The sequence below is a fragment of the Zea mays genome, chromosome 2 (genome assembly GCF_902167145.1).
Source record: "Zea mays cultivar B73 chromosome 2, Zm-B73-REFERENCE-NAM-5.0, whole genome shotgun sequence".
NCBI lineage: Eukaryota > Viridiplantae > Streptophyta > Magnoliopsida > Poales > Poaceae > Zea > Zea mays.
Window position 1 is genome coordinate 11,064,266 of NC_050097.1, and position 18,802 is coordinate 11,083,067.

At 50.5% G+C, this 18,802-nt stretch overlaps 1 protein-coding gene across 1 annotated transcript; it reads left to right on the forward strand.

Annotated features, from left to right (window-relative positions):
- Positions 1-5,032, forward strand: LOC100274241 (uncharacterized). Its single transcript, NM_001360563.1, has 10 exons — positions 1-450; positions 1,244-1,472; positions 1,571-1,819; positions 1,999-2,049; positions 2,150-2,410; positions 2,564-2,616; positions 2,879-2,993; positions 3,169-3,423; positions 3,519-4,041; positions 4,257-5,032. The coding sequence occupies exons 1-10, from the start codon at positions 160-162 to the stop codon at positions 4,771-4,773; spliced, it is 2,544 nt and encodes an 847-aa protein (NP_001347492.1). The 5' UTR covers positions 1-159; the 3' UTR covers positions 4,774-5,032.
- Positions 5,033-18,802: the final 13,770 nt, after the last annotated feature.

An 18,802-nucleotide genomic window follows, 5' to 3' on the forward strand; every position in this document is an offset into this window, starting at 1 on the left:
CACTCTCGCTCCTGCTCCCGGTTTTGTCGCTCCCCACTCTCTCCTCCAGACCTCTACCACCACCCCACACCGCCGCACGCCCACACGCAACCACGAAACGGAAGTTTTCCTCGCCTTGCCTGCCCTCTCGATCCGATCGGGACCCAACCCTAGCCCGGAATGGCGGCGGCGACCGGCGGCATGCGGAAGGCGCCGTCGCTGGAATGGCGGTGGGTGTCCACGGAGGACGACGACGACGAGGACCGCGCCGGGGACGGGGCCGCCGCCGCGGTCGTCGGGGCGGTGAGCAGGGGCGGGAGCTTTGAGTCGGAGGATGACGAGGATGATGAAGAGGAGGAGGACGAGGAGAAGAAGGGGAGGAAGAGGCTGATCCGGACCGTGCCATCCGTCGACTGGTTCGACGTCGAGGGGAACGAGGTCTCCGTCGCGCAGCAGCTCGACGACTCCGAGGTGAGGGGGGGGGGGGGGGGGGGGGGGGGGGGGGGCACGGGTGTTGTTTCTGTTGCGTGATCGAGATGAATTTCCTGTGCTCGTGCGCTTACAATGGCCTGGGTCACGTGCTGATTTGCTTATTTAGAGAAGATGAACTTCTGGATTCGTAGTTAATGATCAGGTGGGAAGGGAAATCTGCATAAATTGACCTTTTGGCTAAGATTGAGCGCAGTGCAACGGCACAATCACACATGCACGCCAATTTACTCCTCCAACCTGAAGTTATATCACAAAGATTTACATGTAGTTGATTAAAACAACGCAGATAGTCTTGCTAGAGACAACATTGGTTTGGTCCATACAAAGTTGAGTACATATGTGAAAGCAGCTAACGAATTGTAAAAGCAAGCTGGGCAACATCAAAACTGAACTTACAGACACGTAGTGTAAATGTTCAATAATGTTCCAGGTGGGTTTTCTGCAATATCATCAGCTAATTCTTTTTTCAAAAGAAAACAGTAGCCATTGTTTCAAACACCTGTACTTAACAATGATTTATTTGACTATATATCTTCAAATGAACCTGAATTATGATATCAACTCCCTCAATTTGAAATATATCACAAACACAATAAATTCTGTGGGATACCAGATACATGTGAAATTCCTTTTTGGACGCTTCAGGAAATTAGGTTTGGTGTACATGGTTACTTCCTAATATGTTCCTGTTTGCTGAAGAATGTTTGCAACTGTTGATCATGTTTCACTCATTATCTTTCATATGGTTTAGTTATTTCATTTACATGTGCAGGAGTTTGATTTTGGCAGGACAATGTTTCTTGCTCTTCAGACTCTTGCTGTGGTGTTTGGAGATATTGGAATTGGTCCATTGTATACATTTGATGTCATGTTTAACAAGTACCCTATTCTTGGAGAGGAGGATGTCCTTGGAGCACTCTCACTAGTTCTGTATACTCTTATATTGATGCCATTAGTGAAGTATGTTTTGGTTGTCCTTTGGGCCAATGATGACGGTGAAGGTATATGGGAGGTTGTGAATTGAGTTAATCAGATTCAGGCTTTTTCCGCAAAAGTGTGTCAGAGGCTTACATCTTCCATTGGTTCCATGATTCTGCAGGTGGTCTATTTGCCTTGTATTCTTTGATTTGTAGAAATGCAAAAGTGTGTCTCATTCCAAACCAAGTACAGTCTGAGAAGAGGATGTCAAGTTTTCGACTCAAGCTTCCAACACCAGAGCTTGAGAGATCCATAAAAGTAAAAGAGAAACTTGAATCGTCACTACTGTTGAAGAAGGTGCTTCTAGGCTTAGTCTTGTTTGGGACTTCTATGTTTATATCCAATGGAGTTATCACACCAGCAATGTCAGGTTTGCTTTTTTTCATTCTCTCCACACTTCAACTTAAATCACTAAAGTTCTGTTAGTGGATTAACCATGAAGAATACTATAGACATCGAATGAATGTTTTTATTTTCCATGTCATTCAAACTTATTTCAGTGCTGGAGTGTTTTTTCCAGCCAAAGTAATTATTTATCCTTGAATGTAGTGTTATCTGCTGTCAGTGGCTTGAAAGTTGGGCTACCAAATACCTCACAAGGTGATTTCTTTGGGGTTAAAATTTCTCGTATCTTATAGCATGGAGTTTATTTTTAATAAATTATGGCTTACTTTGTGTTTTCATTAAACGTTCTTTGCAGATGCTGTTGTGATGATTTCAATTGCACTTCTTGTAGTATTGTTTAGTGTACAGAGGTATGCCACTAGCAAAGTGGGGTTTGCAATTGGCCCTTCTTTACTTTTATGGTTTTGTTGCCTTGGAGGAATTGGAATATACAATTTGAGTATATATGGCTCAACAGCATTTAGGGCATTTAATCCTCTCTACATTATTTATTATTTTGGGAGGAATCCTTTTCAGGCTTGGCTGTCCCTCGGTGGTTGTCTTTTATGTGCAACAGGTAATCACCATAGTTTTTTGAGCACTTTTGAATGAAATAAGATTCTCTTCTGTAATAGCATATTGGTTCAAAACTTTGCCCTAAATATGTGAGTAAAAAGATTTATTTCTGTCATTATAAGAGACTCATTTTAATCTTATCCAAACTATGCAGGATCTGAGGCCATCTTTTCAAATCTTTGTTACTTTCCCGTAAGATACGTTCAGGTATTATCTGCAAGCCAATGAAAGTTTTGACTTCGTTTCAGTGTTTTTAAGGCGTCGCCTAGGCCTCCAGGCGGCAGGCGCTCGGATAATTCTAGGCGTCTTGCTCGCTTTGCCCGCCTAGGCGTTAAGACGGTGGTCATGTTTACTTGCTCGCCTTACCGCCTTAAGAACACTGCTTCGTTTGCTCCCTCCTACTTGCAGCTAATATTTCAAAAACTTATTGATTGGTGTGTACTTAATAAACTCTTATCTTACTTTGCAGTATATGTTTGTGCTTCTTGTTCTTCCTTGCCTTGTCTTGGCGTATCTAGGACAAGCTGCTTTTCTCATTGCCAACCAAAAGTCATCGGAGCATGTCTTCTTTTCATCTATTCCAAGTAAGTTGGATGTTGTTGAACATTTAGCCTGTCTGACATCTTCTCATGGATATATTCTAATAACGCTTCTTCAATACTCAAACACTCGCTGCTTAAATCAGTTGTGTTCTGTTTTTTTTAACCTATCTGAGGGACTAGCTACTTCCACTTATTTTATGCTGGCTTTTCTTCGCAGGTGGAGTTTTCTGGCCTGTTTTCTTAGTGGCGAATCTGGCTGCACTAATTGCCAGTAGGACAATGACGGTTGCTATATTCCAGTGCCTAAAGCAGTCTATAGCACTTGGTTGTTTTCCCCGGCTCAAAATCGTTCATACATCTCGAAAATTTATGGCTAAGATATACATTCCCGTTGTAAACTGGTTTCTATTGGTTTCCTGCTTGGGCTTTATCATTCTGTTCAGAAACATATATGATGTTGGCAATGCATATGGTAAATAATCTATTGATATGCTTTTGATGCCAATATGTTCTCTATTTATTCTTCTGTTTGTTTCTTCTGATCTGACAAAGTTCCATCTTGAACAGCTATTGCTGAGCTCGGGGTGATGATAATGGCCACGGTTTATGTTACAATAATAATGCTTCTAATATGGGAGTCCAATATTACAAAGGTTCTGTCATTTGTTATCACATTCCTGTTCTTGGAGCTGATTTTCTTCTCATCTGCTCTGAGTAGTGTTGGAGATGGGGGTTGGGCGTTGTTGATTTTTGCATCTGTTCTACTCATGATTATGTTTATATGGAACTACGGGAGCAAACTAAAGTATGACAGTGAAGTCAAGCAGAAGCTTCCAAAGGATTTGATGAGGAAGTTAGGGCCCAACCTTGGTACCATCAGAGCTCCTGGACTAGGCTTAGTCTGCAGTGATATTGTGAAAGGAGTTCCTGCAATTTTTGGTCATTTTCTGACCTCACTCCCTGCGATACACTCGATAATTGTATTTGTGTGTATCAGGAATGTGCCAGTTCCGGTGGTTCCTCAAAGTGAAAGGTTCCTTTTCCAACGTGTATGCTCAAGGGGCTATCACTTGTTCCGCTGTATAGCGAGGTAAAAGCTTGATCTTGCATGTGGATAAGTTTTGTTCCATGTGAAAACTTATACTTACAAAAAGAACATCATGATCGTTTGTTTTTAATTGCATATGAAATGTAGATACATTCATGATGTGCCATCCAGTTATGAACTGCTGTAGGAATTTTTAAGCTTCAGCATATGGAATCAACAGCAAAACATCCTCTAACATTAGCTTGTTTCTAGCACAGATACGGGTATAAAGACAAGAAGCAGGAGCACCATAGCGTATTTGAGCGTCTTCTGATTGAAGGCCTTGAGAAATTCATACAAAGAGAGGCAGTAGAGCTATCCCTACAAAGCGAAGACGACATTGACTCGGACGAAGAGCCTCCAACCCCTGTGAAGATCATCACAGCACCAAATGGCAGCCTGTACTCGCTCGATGTCCCTCTCCTGGCAGACTATGTGCCTTCAACAGAGCTCATTCATGAAGCCAGCTGCTCCACGCCTCAACACGATCCTGTACTGGATTATGCACAGAACCTTGAACTGGAGCTGGCGTTCATCGAGCAGTCCAAGCGGTCTGGGGTCATCTACCTCATCGATAATCCCATCATCAAGGCCAGGAAGGACTCATGGTTCTTCAAGAAGCTGATGATAAACTATTTCTTCGCGTTCCTGAGGAACAACTGCCGCCGGGCGATCATGTTGATGAGCATCCCGCATTCAAACATGATGCAGGTGCGCATGACTTCTTATGTCTGATTGCTGGAACTGCACTGGTTCTGTTCATGGATGTCTGATACAAACCACACTGACAGTAAAAGAATGAACGTGGCAAATGCAAAGAGGATATCGGCACTTTTGTTTTTGTTCATAATTTGATGATGGCTTAGGTTGTTGTCGGAATCTATCTCCCCTGTAGTTGTACAATGCCAAAATATAGTTGGAAGTTTTAGCTGGTACACCATTAGGGTGCTGTATTAACCTTTTTTACTCTTGTGCAGTAAAGATTCTTTTTGTCAGCCTCCTTGATTTTGTTAGATAAGGTTTTTGGTGTTTGCAAAGTTACTGGTGAATGTGGCAATTTGTATGTATATTTTTGCCTCTTTTTTTAGGTAACGGAAGCATAAGCATCTGGCTTTGCGAAGGAATCAGGCCAAAGTTTCAATAACCGATTTCACAGACACTTAACCAAGATAAAGACAAAAGCCTAAACACCGAGTCTGAGGGCTAAGGCTAACCAAAAGACACAAAGAAATGCATAGCTGCTGTCTCCAACATCCGACTTAAAGAGCTTGTTCTGAAAGTCAGCTGTTCAGACTATTGCAACTGTAATTAATAAAAACAAAAACAGTAGAAACAAGTATGGATTAAATCTAAGCGAATAGGTGGTAGCTCTTCATGTTTCCACTCTTTGAAGCAAATTCTGTTGGCGCAGCCAGTGCATTGTACTAAATAAGGCCCGCATGAGTCTAGGACAAGGTTTACAAAACGGGTTGCTTAGCAAAAATCGGTTAGGACCGATATCTTATTAATCGCGATAAACCTATAGAAACTGACTAAATTTAAATCTAAACCAATTTTTGAATTAAAATAGCTCGACAACGATTAATTGGTCGATAAGATCGATTACTGAACTGATAAACGAGCAGAACAGGTGCATAAACCGAACCACTTGATAAAGCACGTTGAGGTCACAAAATTTGAACAAAAGAGTCTAAATATTATCACAAGTCCAATAACAATATTAAGTGGTTCAAATACATTACATAGTTCCCACGAGTTCAAATATATTACATTTACCGGTTCAAATATATGTCGTTCACAAATAACACGGAAGATACAATACATGCTCCGGCGAAGATCATTCCCATGAGTGTGCATTTCACCGATGGAATGACTAGCCGACACAGAGCCACAGAGGACGATTAGCCAGTGGCAGGGCGCGAGTGGGGCAGGGCGGTTTATCATCAAATCGAGCGATTAATCGGTGAAGATGAACGACTTACCGATTCAACGAACGAGAAGGCGCCTTGTGCGGCTTTACGGTGCAGTCGGCCGGCTAGTCGCGGACGAGACGCGGGGGATGAGGAAGAGTGAATAGGACAGGTCAGCGTGTTAGGGTATTAAAATGGGTCTTGGGCCATATGAAACGATCGGCCCACTAATAAGATTTTTTTCTTTTTATTTTTTTTGAAACTTATTTGATTTTTTAGTTTAAATTCGGTTGCATATTTTGAAATTTGGTTTTAACCGGTCATCAAATAATCCATAATATTTATAAAAAAGTGACATCATTTTTTTGAAAAATTTACAAAATATCTCAAATTCAAACTAAGAAATCGTTGATAAGTATGTATCGGCCGCCACCGATTATTGGCTAGCCAGCCAACTAGCCGCATAAATCGAACGCCTCCGTGAACCTTGGTTTAGACTATATTTATCAAAAACCAACTCATTCATTATTTACATGATTGGTTGCTAGCACCTGCGGCGTGTGGCTCGCGCGAGCTTGACAGCCAGAAACGTCTCTCGCTCACTTCTCTGCGCATGAGGGTAGTGGGAGAAAAAACATCTACGGTGTCTCCACGGCTTCACGCATGGTGTCTCCACGCATGCAGGATGGAACCATATCATGCAGGAAACCAATCACTGGCTAAAGCCTGGTCAACGACTCTGGTCTGCCTAGACACGGATGGCCTGACAACCAATCACAGGGTATAAGTCAAAGGGACCAACACAAAATAGTGGCTCTTGTAAGCAACAAGTTCCCAATTTCACTTTCACGTACCAAACACGTTTTGGATACTCCTAGACGGGGTCACCCCAAAGAACCATAATTCCATAATTCACTTTGACATTGTTTATGTCATGCACCAAACACAATTTTGGATACTTGTAGACGGGTCACCCTAAGAATCATATGAATAACTCGCCATAAGGCTTTAGCAAGCACGTAACAAACAAAAAGATGTTATACATTCAATATGCTTTGAATTAGAGCAAAAGCACAAGAAACATTTCCCCTCTATTTTTTGGATAAAAAATTATCCTTGGTTAGAACAACCCCTTTTAAATCTACATTGCCAACGTCCGAAAAACGCCACACTTTGGCTACCGCCAAGACACACTTAGGGATCCCGACTCAAAAGACTAACTTTGGGGTCCATCATAATGGAACTATAGCTCTTGAAGCTCTGAGTCCTGGGGACCTCTCGTGGCCTCAACCAAAGAAGAGGTCATACTCTAAGGCCATATTTAGTACCTATAGAGCTAATAATTAGCTACTAAAATTAGTTGTGTCATGTGATATTCTAACACCCTGGGATCTGTAGGGGTGAAATATTCTAAGTCTGAACGCACCTTGTGTCGTGAGAAACTAACTAGAGACTAAGTCCTCACACCATGTGTTCTAGTGCACCCATAAGACTAAGTCTCAAAGGCATCATCATGTCTCGAGGCATTCATTAGCCTGTCTTTGGGGCCCCTTATGTCTCGAGGCACTTGTAAGTCCTTTTGACATCATGTGTCCTATGGCACATAATACTAAGACCCCGGGACACCTCATCTCTCAGGGTAATAAAGTAGCAATGTTCAGCAATCCATCTCCACAAAACTACCAACACTTAGTCGTTTGGGCCCTTTGCTGGCCTTAGGGTCTTTAGAGTCCTCGTCCTCGAATTTCGAGGATGGCTGAGACCTAGGCTCTTTGGGGCCCCAAAGGTGATAAAGACAACATTCCTTAATGGTGAACTAGTTAAAACTATCTACATGGCTCAATTCAAAGGTTTGTTATGAAGGACAAATAAAAACTAGGATTTCATCCAAAGAAGTCTATATATATTAAAGTAAACATTGAGAGTGATATTTTAAGTTTGATAAGGCAAATAGCAATTTGGGTTGAAGAAAAATATATAGGGCAATTGTTTTTATGCAAAATGTAAGAATAAAAGATTATATTTCGTGTGCTATACACAGATGATATCTTTTTAGCAAGAAATTTGCTATTATAGACTAAAAGGTCTCGTCCTCGTATTTTGATATGAAAGATCTCAAGGAAATGTCTTATGTCTTAGGAATTGGGATTCATCGAGTTAGGACGAATGGGATATTAGGTCTGTCGCAAAGGATATATACACAAAGTATTCTTAAGAAGTATAGTATGCATGCACGAAACCACATATTTGCTCTAATAACCAAGAGCGATAAATTGGGGAGTGATCAGGGATTCAAGGTTCCAGAAACCAATATGAGATTAATCGGATGAAATTGGTTTTATACACTTCAGGTATCAAAGGTGTAATATATGATCAAATATGTACTCGTCCTAACTTGACACTCATAACTAGGATGTTTGGTTGATTTCAGAAAATCAAAAAATAGAACGCTAGAAATCCGTTAAGAAAGTCTTATGATATTTGCAAGGTATAAAAGGTCTCATGTTAACATACAGAAAATCGAGTTGCCTTGAAATTATATTATACTCATATTCAGATTATGTAGGTTGTGAAGAATATACAAAGTCCACGTCATTTACATATTCACTCACAGGAGAAACTATATCACGAAAAGGCTCAAAACAAACTATCATTGTATCGTCAATAATGTATGCTGAGTCTATCTCATGTTATGAGGCAACATGGCGAGCTATGTGGCTTAAGAATTATATACCCACTTTAAAAGTGGTAGACAACATATCAAAAGGATTAAAGCTATACTTTAATAATGAACTAGCACTATGATACTCGTATAACAAGTCAAGTGATGTGTAAACATTAAATTTGTGTATAAACATAAAGCAAATGCTTGTATATCCGCTCACTAAAGAACTTCCATCCAGCGTGTTTAGAAAACATATAATCGATATGGGTTTGATGGAGCACCTATAATTCTAGATTAAGAGGTAATTAATGCAACCATCTTCTTCAAGATCAAGCCTCTACTTTGAGATAATAATAGTCATTGCGTTCAATAGCATATAACATGCTACTATAATGCCTTAGTCTTAGTATATTAATCTATTAAGGAACGAGAATGGTAAGTTAGAAATTAAATGATTAAGAAAGTATATTTTAACTATAAGCAAGTACGATATAAGTGATAGTCGCCTAGAGGGGGGTGAATAGGGCGAAACTGAAATTTACAAATATAAACACAACTACAGGCCGGGTTAGCGTTAGAAATAAAAAACGAGTCCGCAAGAGAGGGTGCAAAACAAATCGCAAGCGAATAATGAAGTGAGACACGTGGATTTGTTTTACCGAGGTTCGGTTCTCTCAAACCTACTTCTCGTTGAGGAGGCCACAAAGGCCGGGTCTCTTTCAACCCTTCCCTCTCTCAAACGGTCCCTCGGACCGAGTGAGCTTCGCTTCTAAAATCAAAGCCGGGAACAAAACTTCCCCGCAAGGGCCACCACACAATTGGTGCCTCTTGCCTTGATTACAATGGAGTTTTGATCAGCGCGGAGTCCCGAAGCTGAGGAGTTCAGCGCGGAGTCCCCTGGTGCACCGGACAGGTACTGTAGAATGTCCGGTGGTGCACCGGACATGTCCGGTGCGCCAGACCAGTGCACACTTCGGTATTCTTTTAGCTCTCCATTTGGAACCCAACGTTGGTCTTTTTAATTGGCTTGTTGTGAACCTTTGGCACCTGTTTAACTTATACACTAGAGCAAACTAGTTAGTCCAATTTATGTTGGGCAATTCAACCACCAAAATCAATTAGGAAAATAGGTGTAAGCCTAATTCCCTTTCAATCTCCCCCTTTTTGGTGATTGATGCCAACACAAACCAAAGCAAGTATAGAAATGCATAATTGAACTAGTTTGCATAATGTAAGTGCAAAGGTTGCTTGGAATTGAGCCAATATTAGTACTTACAAGATATGCATGGATCGTTTCTTCGTTTTTAACATTTTGGACCACGCTTGCACCACATGTTTTGTTTTTGCAAATTCTTTTGTAAATCCTTTTCAAAGTTCTTTTGCAAATAGTCAAAGGTAAGTGAATAAGATTTGGCAAAGCATTTACAAGATTTGAAATTTTCTCCCCCTGTTTCAAATGCTTTTCCTTTGACTAAACAAAACTCCCCCTAAATGAGATCCTCCTCTTAGTGTTCAAGAGGGTTTTGATATATCATTTTTGAAATACTACTTTCTCCCCCTTTTGAACATAATAAGATACCAATTGAAAATACTCTTTGAAAAACTAAGTTTTTGAAATTGGTGGTGGTGCGGTCCTTTTGCTTTGGGCTCATACTCTCTCCCCCTTTGGCATGAATCGCCAAAAACGGAATCATTAGAGCCCTTTTGTTCATTCTTCCCCTTTGGTCATAAATAAATGAGATAAGATTATACCAAAGACGAAGTCTGTCGGCGTTTCGAGACCGGGGGGTCCCTAAGCCGACGAGTGAATGTCGCCGCGTGCCCCAGCCCAGATGGGTCGACGCGAGGCCGAGCGCGAAGGGGGGAAGTGAGGTGGCCGGAGATGGGCGTGAGAGAGGTGGAAATCCCGCGGCCTTCGTGTTCGTCCCGCGCCCAGGTCGGGTGCGCTTGCAGTAGGGGGTTACAAGCGTCCACGCGGGTGAGGGAAGCGAGCGGCCCCAAGAGAGCGCCTGTCCCGTCCTCGTCCCCGCGCGGCCAACCTTCTCTAAGAGGGCCCTGGTCCTTCCTTTTATAGGCGTAAGGAGTGGATCCAGGTGTACAATGGGGGTGTAGCAGAGTGCTACATGTCTAGCGGGGGAGAGCTAGCGCCCTAAGTACATGCCGATGTGGCAGCCGGAGAGATCTTGGCACCCAGCTGGTGTGATGTCGTGGCCGTCGGAGGAGCGACGGAGCCTGGCGGAGGGACAACTGTCGGAGCGGTTGAGTCCTTGCTGACGTCCCCCTGCTTCCGTAAGAGAGCTGAGAGCCGCCGTCGTCACAGAGCTTGCGGGGCGCCATCATTGCCTATCTGGCGGAGCTAGCCAGATGGGACACCGGTCTTGTTCTCTGCGACCCGAGTCAGCTCGGGGTAGGGCGATGATGGCGCTTCCTGTTGACGTGGCTGGCCTGCGCCCTAGGTTGGGCGACGTGGAGGCTCCTCCGAAGCCGAGGTCGAGTCTGTCTTCCATGGCCGAGGCCGAGTCCGAGCCCCTGGGTCGGGCGAGGCGGAGGTCGTTCGGCAGAGGCCAGGGCGGAGTCCGAGCCCTGGGGTCGGGCGAAGCGGAGTTCGTCGTCTTCTGGGGCTGAGCCTGAGTCCGAGCCCTGGGGTCGGGCGGAGCGGAGTTCACCGTCTTCCGGGACTTAGCCCGAGTCCGAGCCCTGGGTCGGGCGGAGCGGAGTTCGCCGTCTTCCGGGACTTAGCCCGAGTCCGAGCCCTGGGTCGGGCGGAGCGGAGTTCGCCGTCTTCCGGGACTTAGCCCGAGTCCGAGCCCTGGGTCGGGCGGAGCGGAGTTCGCCGTCTTCCGGGACCTAGCCCGAGTTCGAGCCCTGGGTCGGGCGGAGCGGAGCTTCCTATGGTGCCTTTGGCAGGGCCTGACTGTCTGTCAGTCTCACTCTGTCAAGTGGCACTGCAGTCGGAGTGGCGCAGGCGGCGCTGCCCTTCTGTCAGGCCGGTCAGTGGAGCGGCGAAGTGACGGCGGTCACTTCGGCTCTGCCGGGGGGCGCACGTTAGGATAAAGGTGCCAGACCACCTTTGCATTAAATGCTCCTGCGATTCGGTCGGTCGGTGCGACGATTTAGTCAGGGTTGCTTCTTAGCGAAGGCAGGGCCTCGGGCGAGCCGGAGATGTGTCCGCCGTTGGAGGGGGCCTCGGGCGAGACGGAAATCCTCCGGGGTCGGCTGCCCTTGTTCGAGGCTAGGCTCGGGCGAGGCATGATCGAGTCGCTCGAATGGACTGATCCCTGACTTAATCGCACCCATCAGGCCTTTGCAGCTTTATGCTGATGGGGGTTACCAGCTGAGAATTAGGAGTCTTGAGGGTACCCCTAATTATGGTCCCCGACAGTAGCCCCCGAGCCTCGAAGGGAGTGTTATCACTCGCTTGGAGGCTTTCGTCGCACTTTTTTGCAAGGGGACCAGCCTTTCTCGGTTGCATTTTGTTCCGGTGGGTGCACGCGAGCGCACCCGCCGGGTGTAGCCCCCGAGGCCTCAGAGGAGTGGTTTCACTCCTCCGAGGTCTTAATGCCTTGCGTAATGCTTCGGCTGGCCTGGTTGTTCCCTCATGCGAACTGGCCGTAGCCCGGGTGTACGGTCGGGGCCCAAGTTCTCGGGCTGGTATGTTGACGCTGTCAACGGTTCGGCCGGAGCCGGGTTTGCGAGAGCAGCCCCCGAGCCTCCGCACAGGGCGAGAGGACGATCAGGGACAGACTCGGCTTTTTTACATACGCCCCTGCGTCGCCTTTCCGCAAGGAGGAGGGGGGGAAAGCGCCATGTTACCCTCGATGGGCGCCGAACATGGTGTCTCCGGTGAGCTGCAAGCGGGTAATCCGAGTGGACGTCCGTGCCTCGTTCGTTAGGGGTCGGCTAGGGGCCCAGAGGCACGCCCAAAAGTACCTGCGGGTGATCTGCCGGACCCGGTCCCCTGGCGACGGGGTCCGAGGGCTCAATGCCTCCCTCCGATGGGATTCCGTTACAAGATCGCTCCCGCTGGTCTCGGAAATGTCCTAGGGTACCTCGGGAGCGCAGCCCGAGCCTTGGTTATGTATCGAACGTACCCCTGGTCATCCCTCACTCGGCGTCTGAGGCGGCTGTGAACCCTTCGGGGGCCAGCCTTCGAACCCCTGATCAGTAATGGGCGCGGAGCCCGAGTAGCCTGAGGCGGCCGTGGAACCCTTCGGGGGGCCGGCCTTCGAACCTCTGACCAGTAGTGGGTGTAGGGCCCACGCGATCTGAGGCGGCTGTTGAACCCCTCGGGGGGCCAACCTTCGAACCTCTGATCAGTAGGGAGGCTCGGAGCCCGGTTCCTTCACGGGGAAGGATCCTTTTCGGGGTATCCCCCTTTCCCGGTCCCTGTTGCAAGAGATAGAGAAAGAGGAAAAAAGGAAAAGGATACAAAATCGAACGACGTGGCGTACCTTTTTTGGCGCGGTTATTACGGCGAAGGCGAAGCGTCGCCCGCTTCTCCTGCCAGAAGCGCCGCCTGTCCCACCGCGGAGTTAATGCGACGGGGCGAGTGGTTGGCGGGGCGGTCGTCGCGCGTGCGCGAGCCTTTCGAGGAACGGATCACGGGCGCGTCGTCTTCACGCCGTGAGAGGGGGTTCTCTTGTTGCCCCTGGATGGGACGTGAGCTTGGCTGACGACGTGACCGCTGCTCCCGCCCGCCTGCCACCGTCATTACTGCCGGCCCACTTTCGGCCGCATTGACCGTCGTGCCAGGCTGGCGCTGCTGGGTCGTGCGCTGGGTCGCCTCGAGTCGCGGTATTGGTTCCGCAACCGAAGAGGCGCGGTGGTGGCGCAAGTGGCGGTGCAGTTGCTTGCATGCAGCATCCGGCGCGCCGGTTGCGTGACGCGTGGGCCTGGGCCTCCAGGCTGGGCGCGTTGGGAGTCGGAGAAGCGCGTCCACTTGGCGCGGTTGCATGCCGCCTGCATGGCTGCCCGCCTCTCTCGCCCGTTGGTCTGGGCAAAAGTGGAGGGTCACTTGTAACCGTTGGGCGGTTGAGTGCACCACGCGCGGCGGTTTGGCTTCTTCTGCTCCGAGCCGGTTTGCATGACATGCGGGACCCAGCCCCCGCGCCGCAGGGGAGGGCCTTGGAACATGTTGGAGAAGACTCAGCCCGTGACAGTTGGGGGCGCAAGTAGGGAGAGTTGCCTTTAAAAGGAGGGCGACCCCTTTCGGAAGGCGACCATGTCTTCTCGCTCCCTTATGCATCGCGTTTCTCCACCTTCCAAGCCCCCGGATGGGGGATACCCACCGTATTTTCGCCTCATCGTTGGAGGAACGCAACTCCGTGGGAGTTGGTACCTTTCAGCCATCGTTTGGCTTCAAGGATTTTCATCATGCAACCCGGCTGCACCCCTCCACCGGCGGTCACCCAAGATGGTGACCTCCAGCTTGATGGTGGGGGAAAGCGAGCCAGGCTGCGGCCTCTGCCCCTCCCTCAGCCTCAAGGATTTTCATCACCAGGGCTGGGGAGGGGAGTGTGCCGAGTTGGGGTCGGCCCCTGCGTGGGCGGCGGCCCGCTCCTTCACTCAGTGATCGGAGGGAAGGGCGGTCGTCGTCCGTGGCGCCGGCAGCTGCACCGTGCCTGGCTCTCGGACGCGAGTGGCTTCGGAGCCGCTCGCGGCGCCGGCGTCTGCCACGGCAGCTTGAAGAGGTTCTTCCGCCGGCGAGATAGCCAAGGCTGGCCACAGACCGACCTCCAACTCTACGGCCTTCTGCCCGTCCTTGCCTCACGAGTTTGGGCATGGGCGGGGGCCTCCTGGCAGCAGCATCCGCCCTGAGGTCAGTGCTGCCGCTGTTCGGCCCCCCAGAGCAGAAGTCGTCGTCGTCGCCGCTGCTGGAGCGGGTGACGGCGCGCCATTCGTCGGTCTTCTGTTGCTCCGCAGGCCCACCCCTATCGAGTGGGGTTGTTCGTACCTGCGGAGGGGGAACCGGAGTTCCGTTTGTAATGGCACTTTGAGTGCCAGTGTTTTCGTTCATTATGGCTGTCGAGGCCTGAACATGTATGTAATTTTGGCACGGAGCCGTGTTTTTTCCTCATTTTCGAGCACTAAGACTCGCCTGTTGATTATCTGAACCGCTTCACCAAGCATGAGTCGCCCCGTGTCAAGGTGACGAGTGAGGTATCCGTATCCCGGAGGCGTAGGAGTCCCTCGGCTCGGTCGGCATTGTTGTCTGAGGCTCCTCTAGCTTAGTTAAAGGGACCCCTTGGCCGCTCTTCGACGAGCCGAGACCAGGGGTAGCGATATCAGCATGAACAGAGGCGGAGTTGGCTCGAAAATGAAACCTGGTTGGCCGGAGCCTAGCCGGGTTGTCCGTTAGCGGGACCGACGCCGAAGTTGACCAGCCGAGGCCTCGAGTCGGGCTAGCGCCCTTGGAAGATGGTTGGCCGAGGCCCCAGAGGTGACCGGTCGAGCCGCCTGCTCGGGCCGGATTCCCGGAGAAGACCCTGGCGGCGATGGCCCGGGCGTGGTGATGACGTCGTCCTTCGGAGTGGAGGTCTTCGGACCGCGTCGCCGTCCGAGGCTAGGTCGAACCTCGCCGAAGTTGTCGTCGATGCCGAGGGTGCTGCTGTCCCCTTCCAGCGTCAAGACCCGAGCCTGCAGGATCAGATTGTCTTGTAGCGTGTGCCTTCTGCGGCCGCCGAGGCCAGAACACACACCCTCGCTGCGTTGTAAAGCTGCGTCTCTTTTCCTCTTGTTTCGAGTATCTGGACTCTTTTGTCAGTAACAGGGATGTTTGTGCGAGCGAGAGTTGCTTCTCGCGGAAGGTGATGAGTGAGGTATCCGTATCCCGGAGGCGTGGGAGTCCCTCGGCTCGGTCGGCCTTGCCGCTTACGCGCACTTTCACCCGTCCATGAGGCCCTGTCACCGACTCAGTCGAGAAGGCTCGAAGGATCGCTTCGGCAGAAGAGCTTCTGAACGTGAAGACTTGTTCGGTCCGCGGAATCACTTTATTCGAACGCGAGTTACTTATTGCAGAAGGTGATGAGTGAGGTATCCGTATCCCGGAGGCGTAGGAGTCCCTCGGCTCGGTCAGCCTTGGCTGCTTACGTGTACTCCGTCGTTTTCAGGATCCACTTTCCGAAGTAGTCAGAAAGCACGAAAGATATTCTGGCAGAAGAGATCTTTTTTCGAGGAAAATTTTCAACGCAGAGGGGGTTCCCCCCCTCTTAGCCCCCGAGGGAGGGTCGGGCTTTGCCGAGGCGAGGCCGACCCTTCCTTGATGACTAAACTTTGCGTGGGTGCGAGGTATATGAACAACTTGAAAACATCTTAAGGGTAGAAGCGACGTAGCTGTTGGATGTTCCAAGCGTTGCCGTAGACCTCGCCTTGACTGTTGGCCAGCTTGTAAGTACCGGGCTTCAGAACTTTGGCGATGACGAATGGCCCCTCCCAGGGGAGCGTGAGCTTGTGCCTCCCTCGGGCGTCTTGCCGCAGCCGAAGCACCAGGTCGCCCACCTGGAGGTCTCGGGGCCGGACCCCTCGGGCGTGGTAGCGTCGCAGGGACTGCTGGTACCGCGCCGAGTGTAGTAAGGCCTTGTCCCGAGCTTCTTCCAGCTGGTCCTGCGAGTCTTCTCGGCTAACTTGGTTGCTTTGATCGCTGTAGGCCCTCGTCCTCGGGGAGCCGTATTCCAGGTCAGTGGGCAAGACGGCCTCGGCCCCGTAGACCAGGAAGAACGGCGTGAAACCCGTGGCTCGGCTCGGCGTTGTCCTCAGGCTCCAGACCACCGAGGGGAGTTCCTTCATCCATCGCTTGCCGAACTTGTTGAGGTCGTTGTAAATCCGAGGCTTGAGCCCTTGTAGAATCATGCCGTTGGCACGCTCTACTTGCCCATTCGACATGGGATGAGCCACGGCGGCCCAGTCCACCCGGATGTGGTGATCCTCGCAGAAGTCCAAGAATTTTCTGCCGGTGAATTGGGTACCGTTGTCGGTGATGATGTTGGTGAAGAATGCCACCGCCTGCTCGGACCTGATGTTGTTCAGAGGTCGGACCTCGATCCACTTGGAGAACTTGTCGATGGCGACCAGCAGGTGCGTGTAGCCCTCGGGCGCCTTCTGTAAGGGACCGACGAGGTCCAGACCCCACACAGCAAAGGGCCAGGTGATGGGTATCGTCTGTAGAGCCTGAGCGGGCAGGTGGGTCTGCTTCGCATAGAATTGGCACCCTTCGCAGGTGCGGACAATTCTAGTGGCGTCAGCCACCGCCGTTGGCCAGTAGAAGCCTTGCCGGAAAGCGTTCCCGACAAGGGCTCGAGGCGCTGCGTGATGGCCGCAAGCCCCCGAGTGTATCTCTTGCAGGAGTTCCTGACCTTCGGCGATGGAGATGCATCGCTGGAGGATGCCCGAGGGGCTGCGGTGGTAGAGCTCCTTCTCATCGCCCAGCAAGACGAACGACTTGGCGCGTCGCGCTACCCGCCGGGCCTCGGCTCGGTCGAGGGGCAGCTCTCCTTGGCGGAGATATTGTAGGTATGGGGTCTGCCAATTCTGATCAGGCGTGGCCCCGCTCCGCTCCTCCTCGATGCGCAGTGCCTCGCCTTCGGAGGCCGAGGGTACCTCGGGCTGAACCGAGGGCGCCTCGGGCCGAGCTGAGGGTGCCTCGGGCTGTGCCGAGGGTACCTCGGGCTGGACCGAGGGTGCCTCAGGCTCGGGCGCGTCGTCGATCTTGACGGAGGGTTGATGCAGATCCCGGGAGAAGACGTCCGGGGGAACCGTTGTTCGCCCCGAGGCTATTTTTGCCAGCTCGTCCGCAGTCTCGTTGTAGCGCCGAGCGATGTGGTTAAGCTCGAGCCCGTTGAACTTGTCTTGCAGGCGCCGAACCTCATCGCAGTAGGCCTCCATCTTCGGGTCACGGTAGTGGGAGTTCTTCATGACTTGGTCGATGACGAGCTGCGAGTCACCGCGGGCGTCGAGGCGCCTGACCCCTAGCTCGATGGCGATCCGCAACCCGTTGACCAGAGCCTCGTACTCAGCCACATTGTTGGACGCCGGGAAATGGAGGCGTAGCACATAGCGTAGGTGTTTCCCGAGGGGCGAGATGAAGAGTAGGCCCGCGCCGGCTCCCGTCTTCATCAGCAACCCATCGAAAAACATGGTCCAGAGCTTCGGTTGGATCAGAGCCATCAGTAGCTGGGTGTCGACCCATTCGGCTACGACGTCCGCCAATACCTGGGACTTGATGGCCTTCCGAGGGGCGAACGAGATTGTCTCGCCCATGATTTCCACCGCCCACTTTGCAATCCTGCCCGAGGCCTCTCGGCACTGGATGATTTCCCCCAGGGGGAAGGATGACACCACGGTTACCGGATGAGACTCGAAGTAGTGTCGCAACTTCCGCCGCGTCAGGATCACTGCATACAACAACTTCTGAACTTGTGGGTAGCGGATCTTGGTTTCGGACAGTACCTCGCTGACGAAGTAAACCGGCCTCTGAACGGGCAATGCATGCCCCTCTTCTTGCCTCTCGACCACAATCGCGGCGCTAACCACCTGAGTGGTCGCGGCGACGTAGACCAAGAGGGCTTCTCCATCAGCTGGAGGCACCAAGATAGGCGCCTTTGTGAGGAGCGCCTTCAGGTTCCCGAGAGCTTCCTCGGCCTCAGGGTCCAAGCGAAGCACTCGGTCTTCCTTAAGAGGCGGTACAGAGGCAGACCTCTTTCGTCGAGGCGTGAGATGAAGCGGCTCAGGGCCGCGAGACATCTCATGACCCTCTGTACGCCTTTTAAGTCCTTGATGGGCCCCATGCTGGTGATGGCTGCGATCTTCTCCGGGTTGGCTTCGATGCCCCGCTCGGAGACGATGAACCCCAAGAGCATGCCCCGGGGCACCCCGAAGACACACTTCTCAGGATTGAGCTTGACGCCTTTCGCTTCTTTTAGCTTGTGGATCTCCTCGCCTATCACTCTGCGCTTCTCCTTGTCGAATCGGCGCAGAGGCTGCTTGACGGGTCGGGCTCCGGCCCGAATATCCAGCGAGTGCTCGGCGACATCCCTCGGTATGCCGGGCATGTCCGAGGGACTCCACGCAAAGACGTCAGCGTTTGCGCGGAGAAAGTCGACGAGCACTGCTTCCTATTTGGGGTCGAGCCCGGAACCGATCCGGATCTGCTTGGAGGTGTCGCCACTGGGGTCGAGAGGGACGGCCTTGACCG

Coding starts and splice junctions, on each gene's coding strand:
- LOC100274241 (NM_001360563.1), top strand. CDS start 160: ATGGCGGCGGCGACCGGCGGCATGCGGAAGGCGCCGTCGCTGGAATGG. Junction 451..1,243: donor AGCAGCTCGACGACTCCGAG/GTGAGGGGGGGG, acceptor TTACATGTGCAG/GAGTTTGATTTTGGCAGGAC. Junction 1,820..1,998: donor TATCACACCAGCAATGTCAG/GTTTGCTTTTTT, acceptor CCTTGAATGTAG/TGTTATCTGCTGTCAGTGGC.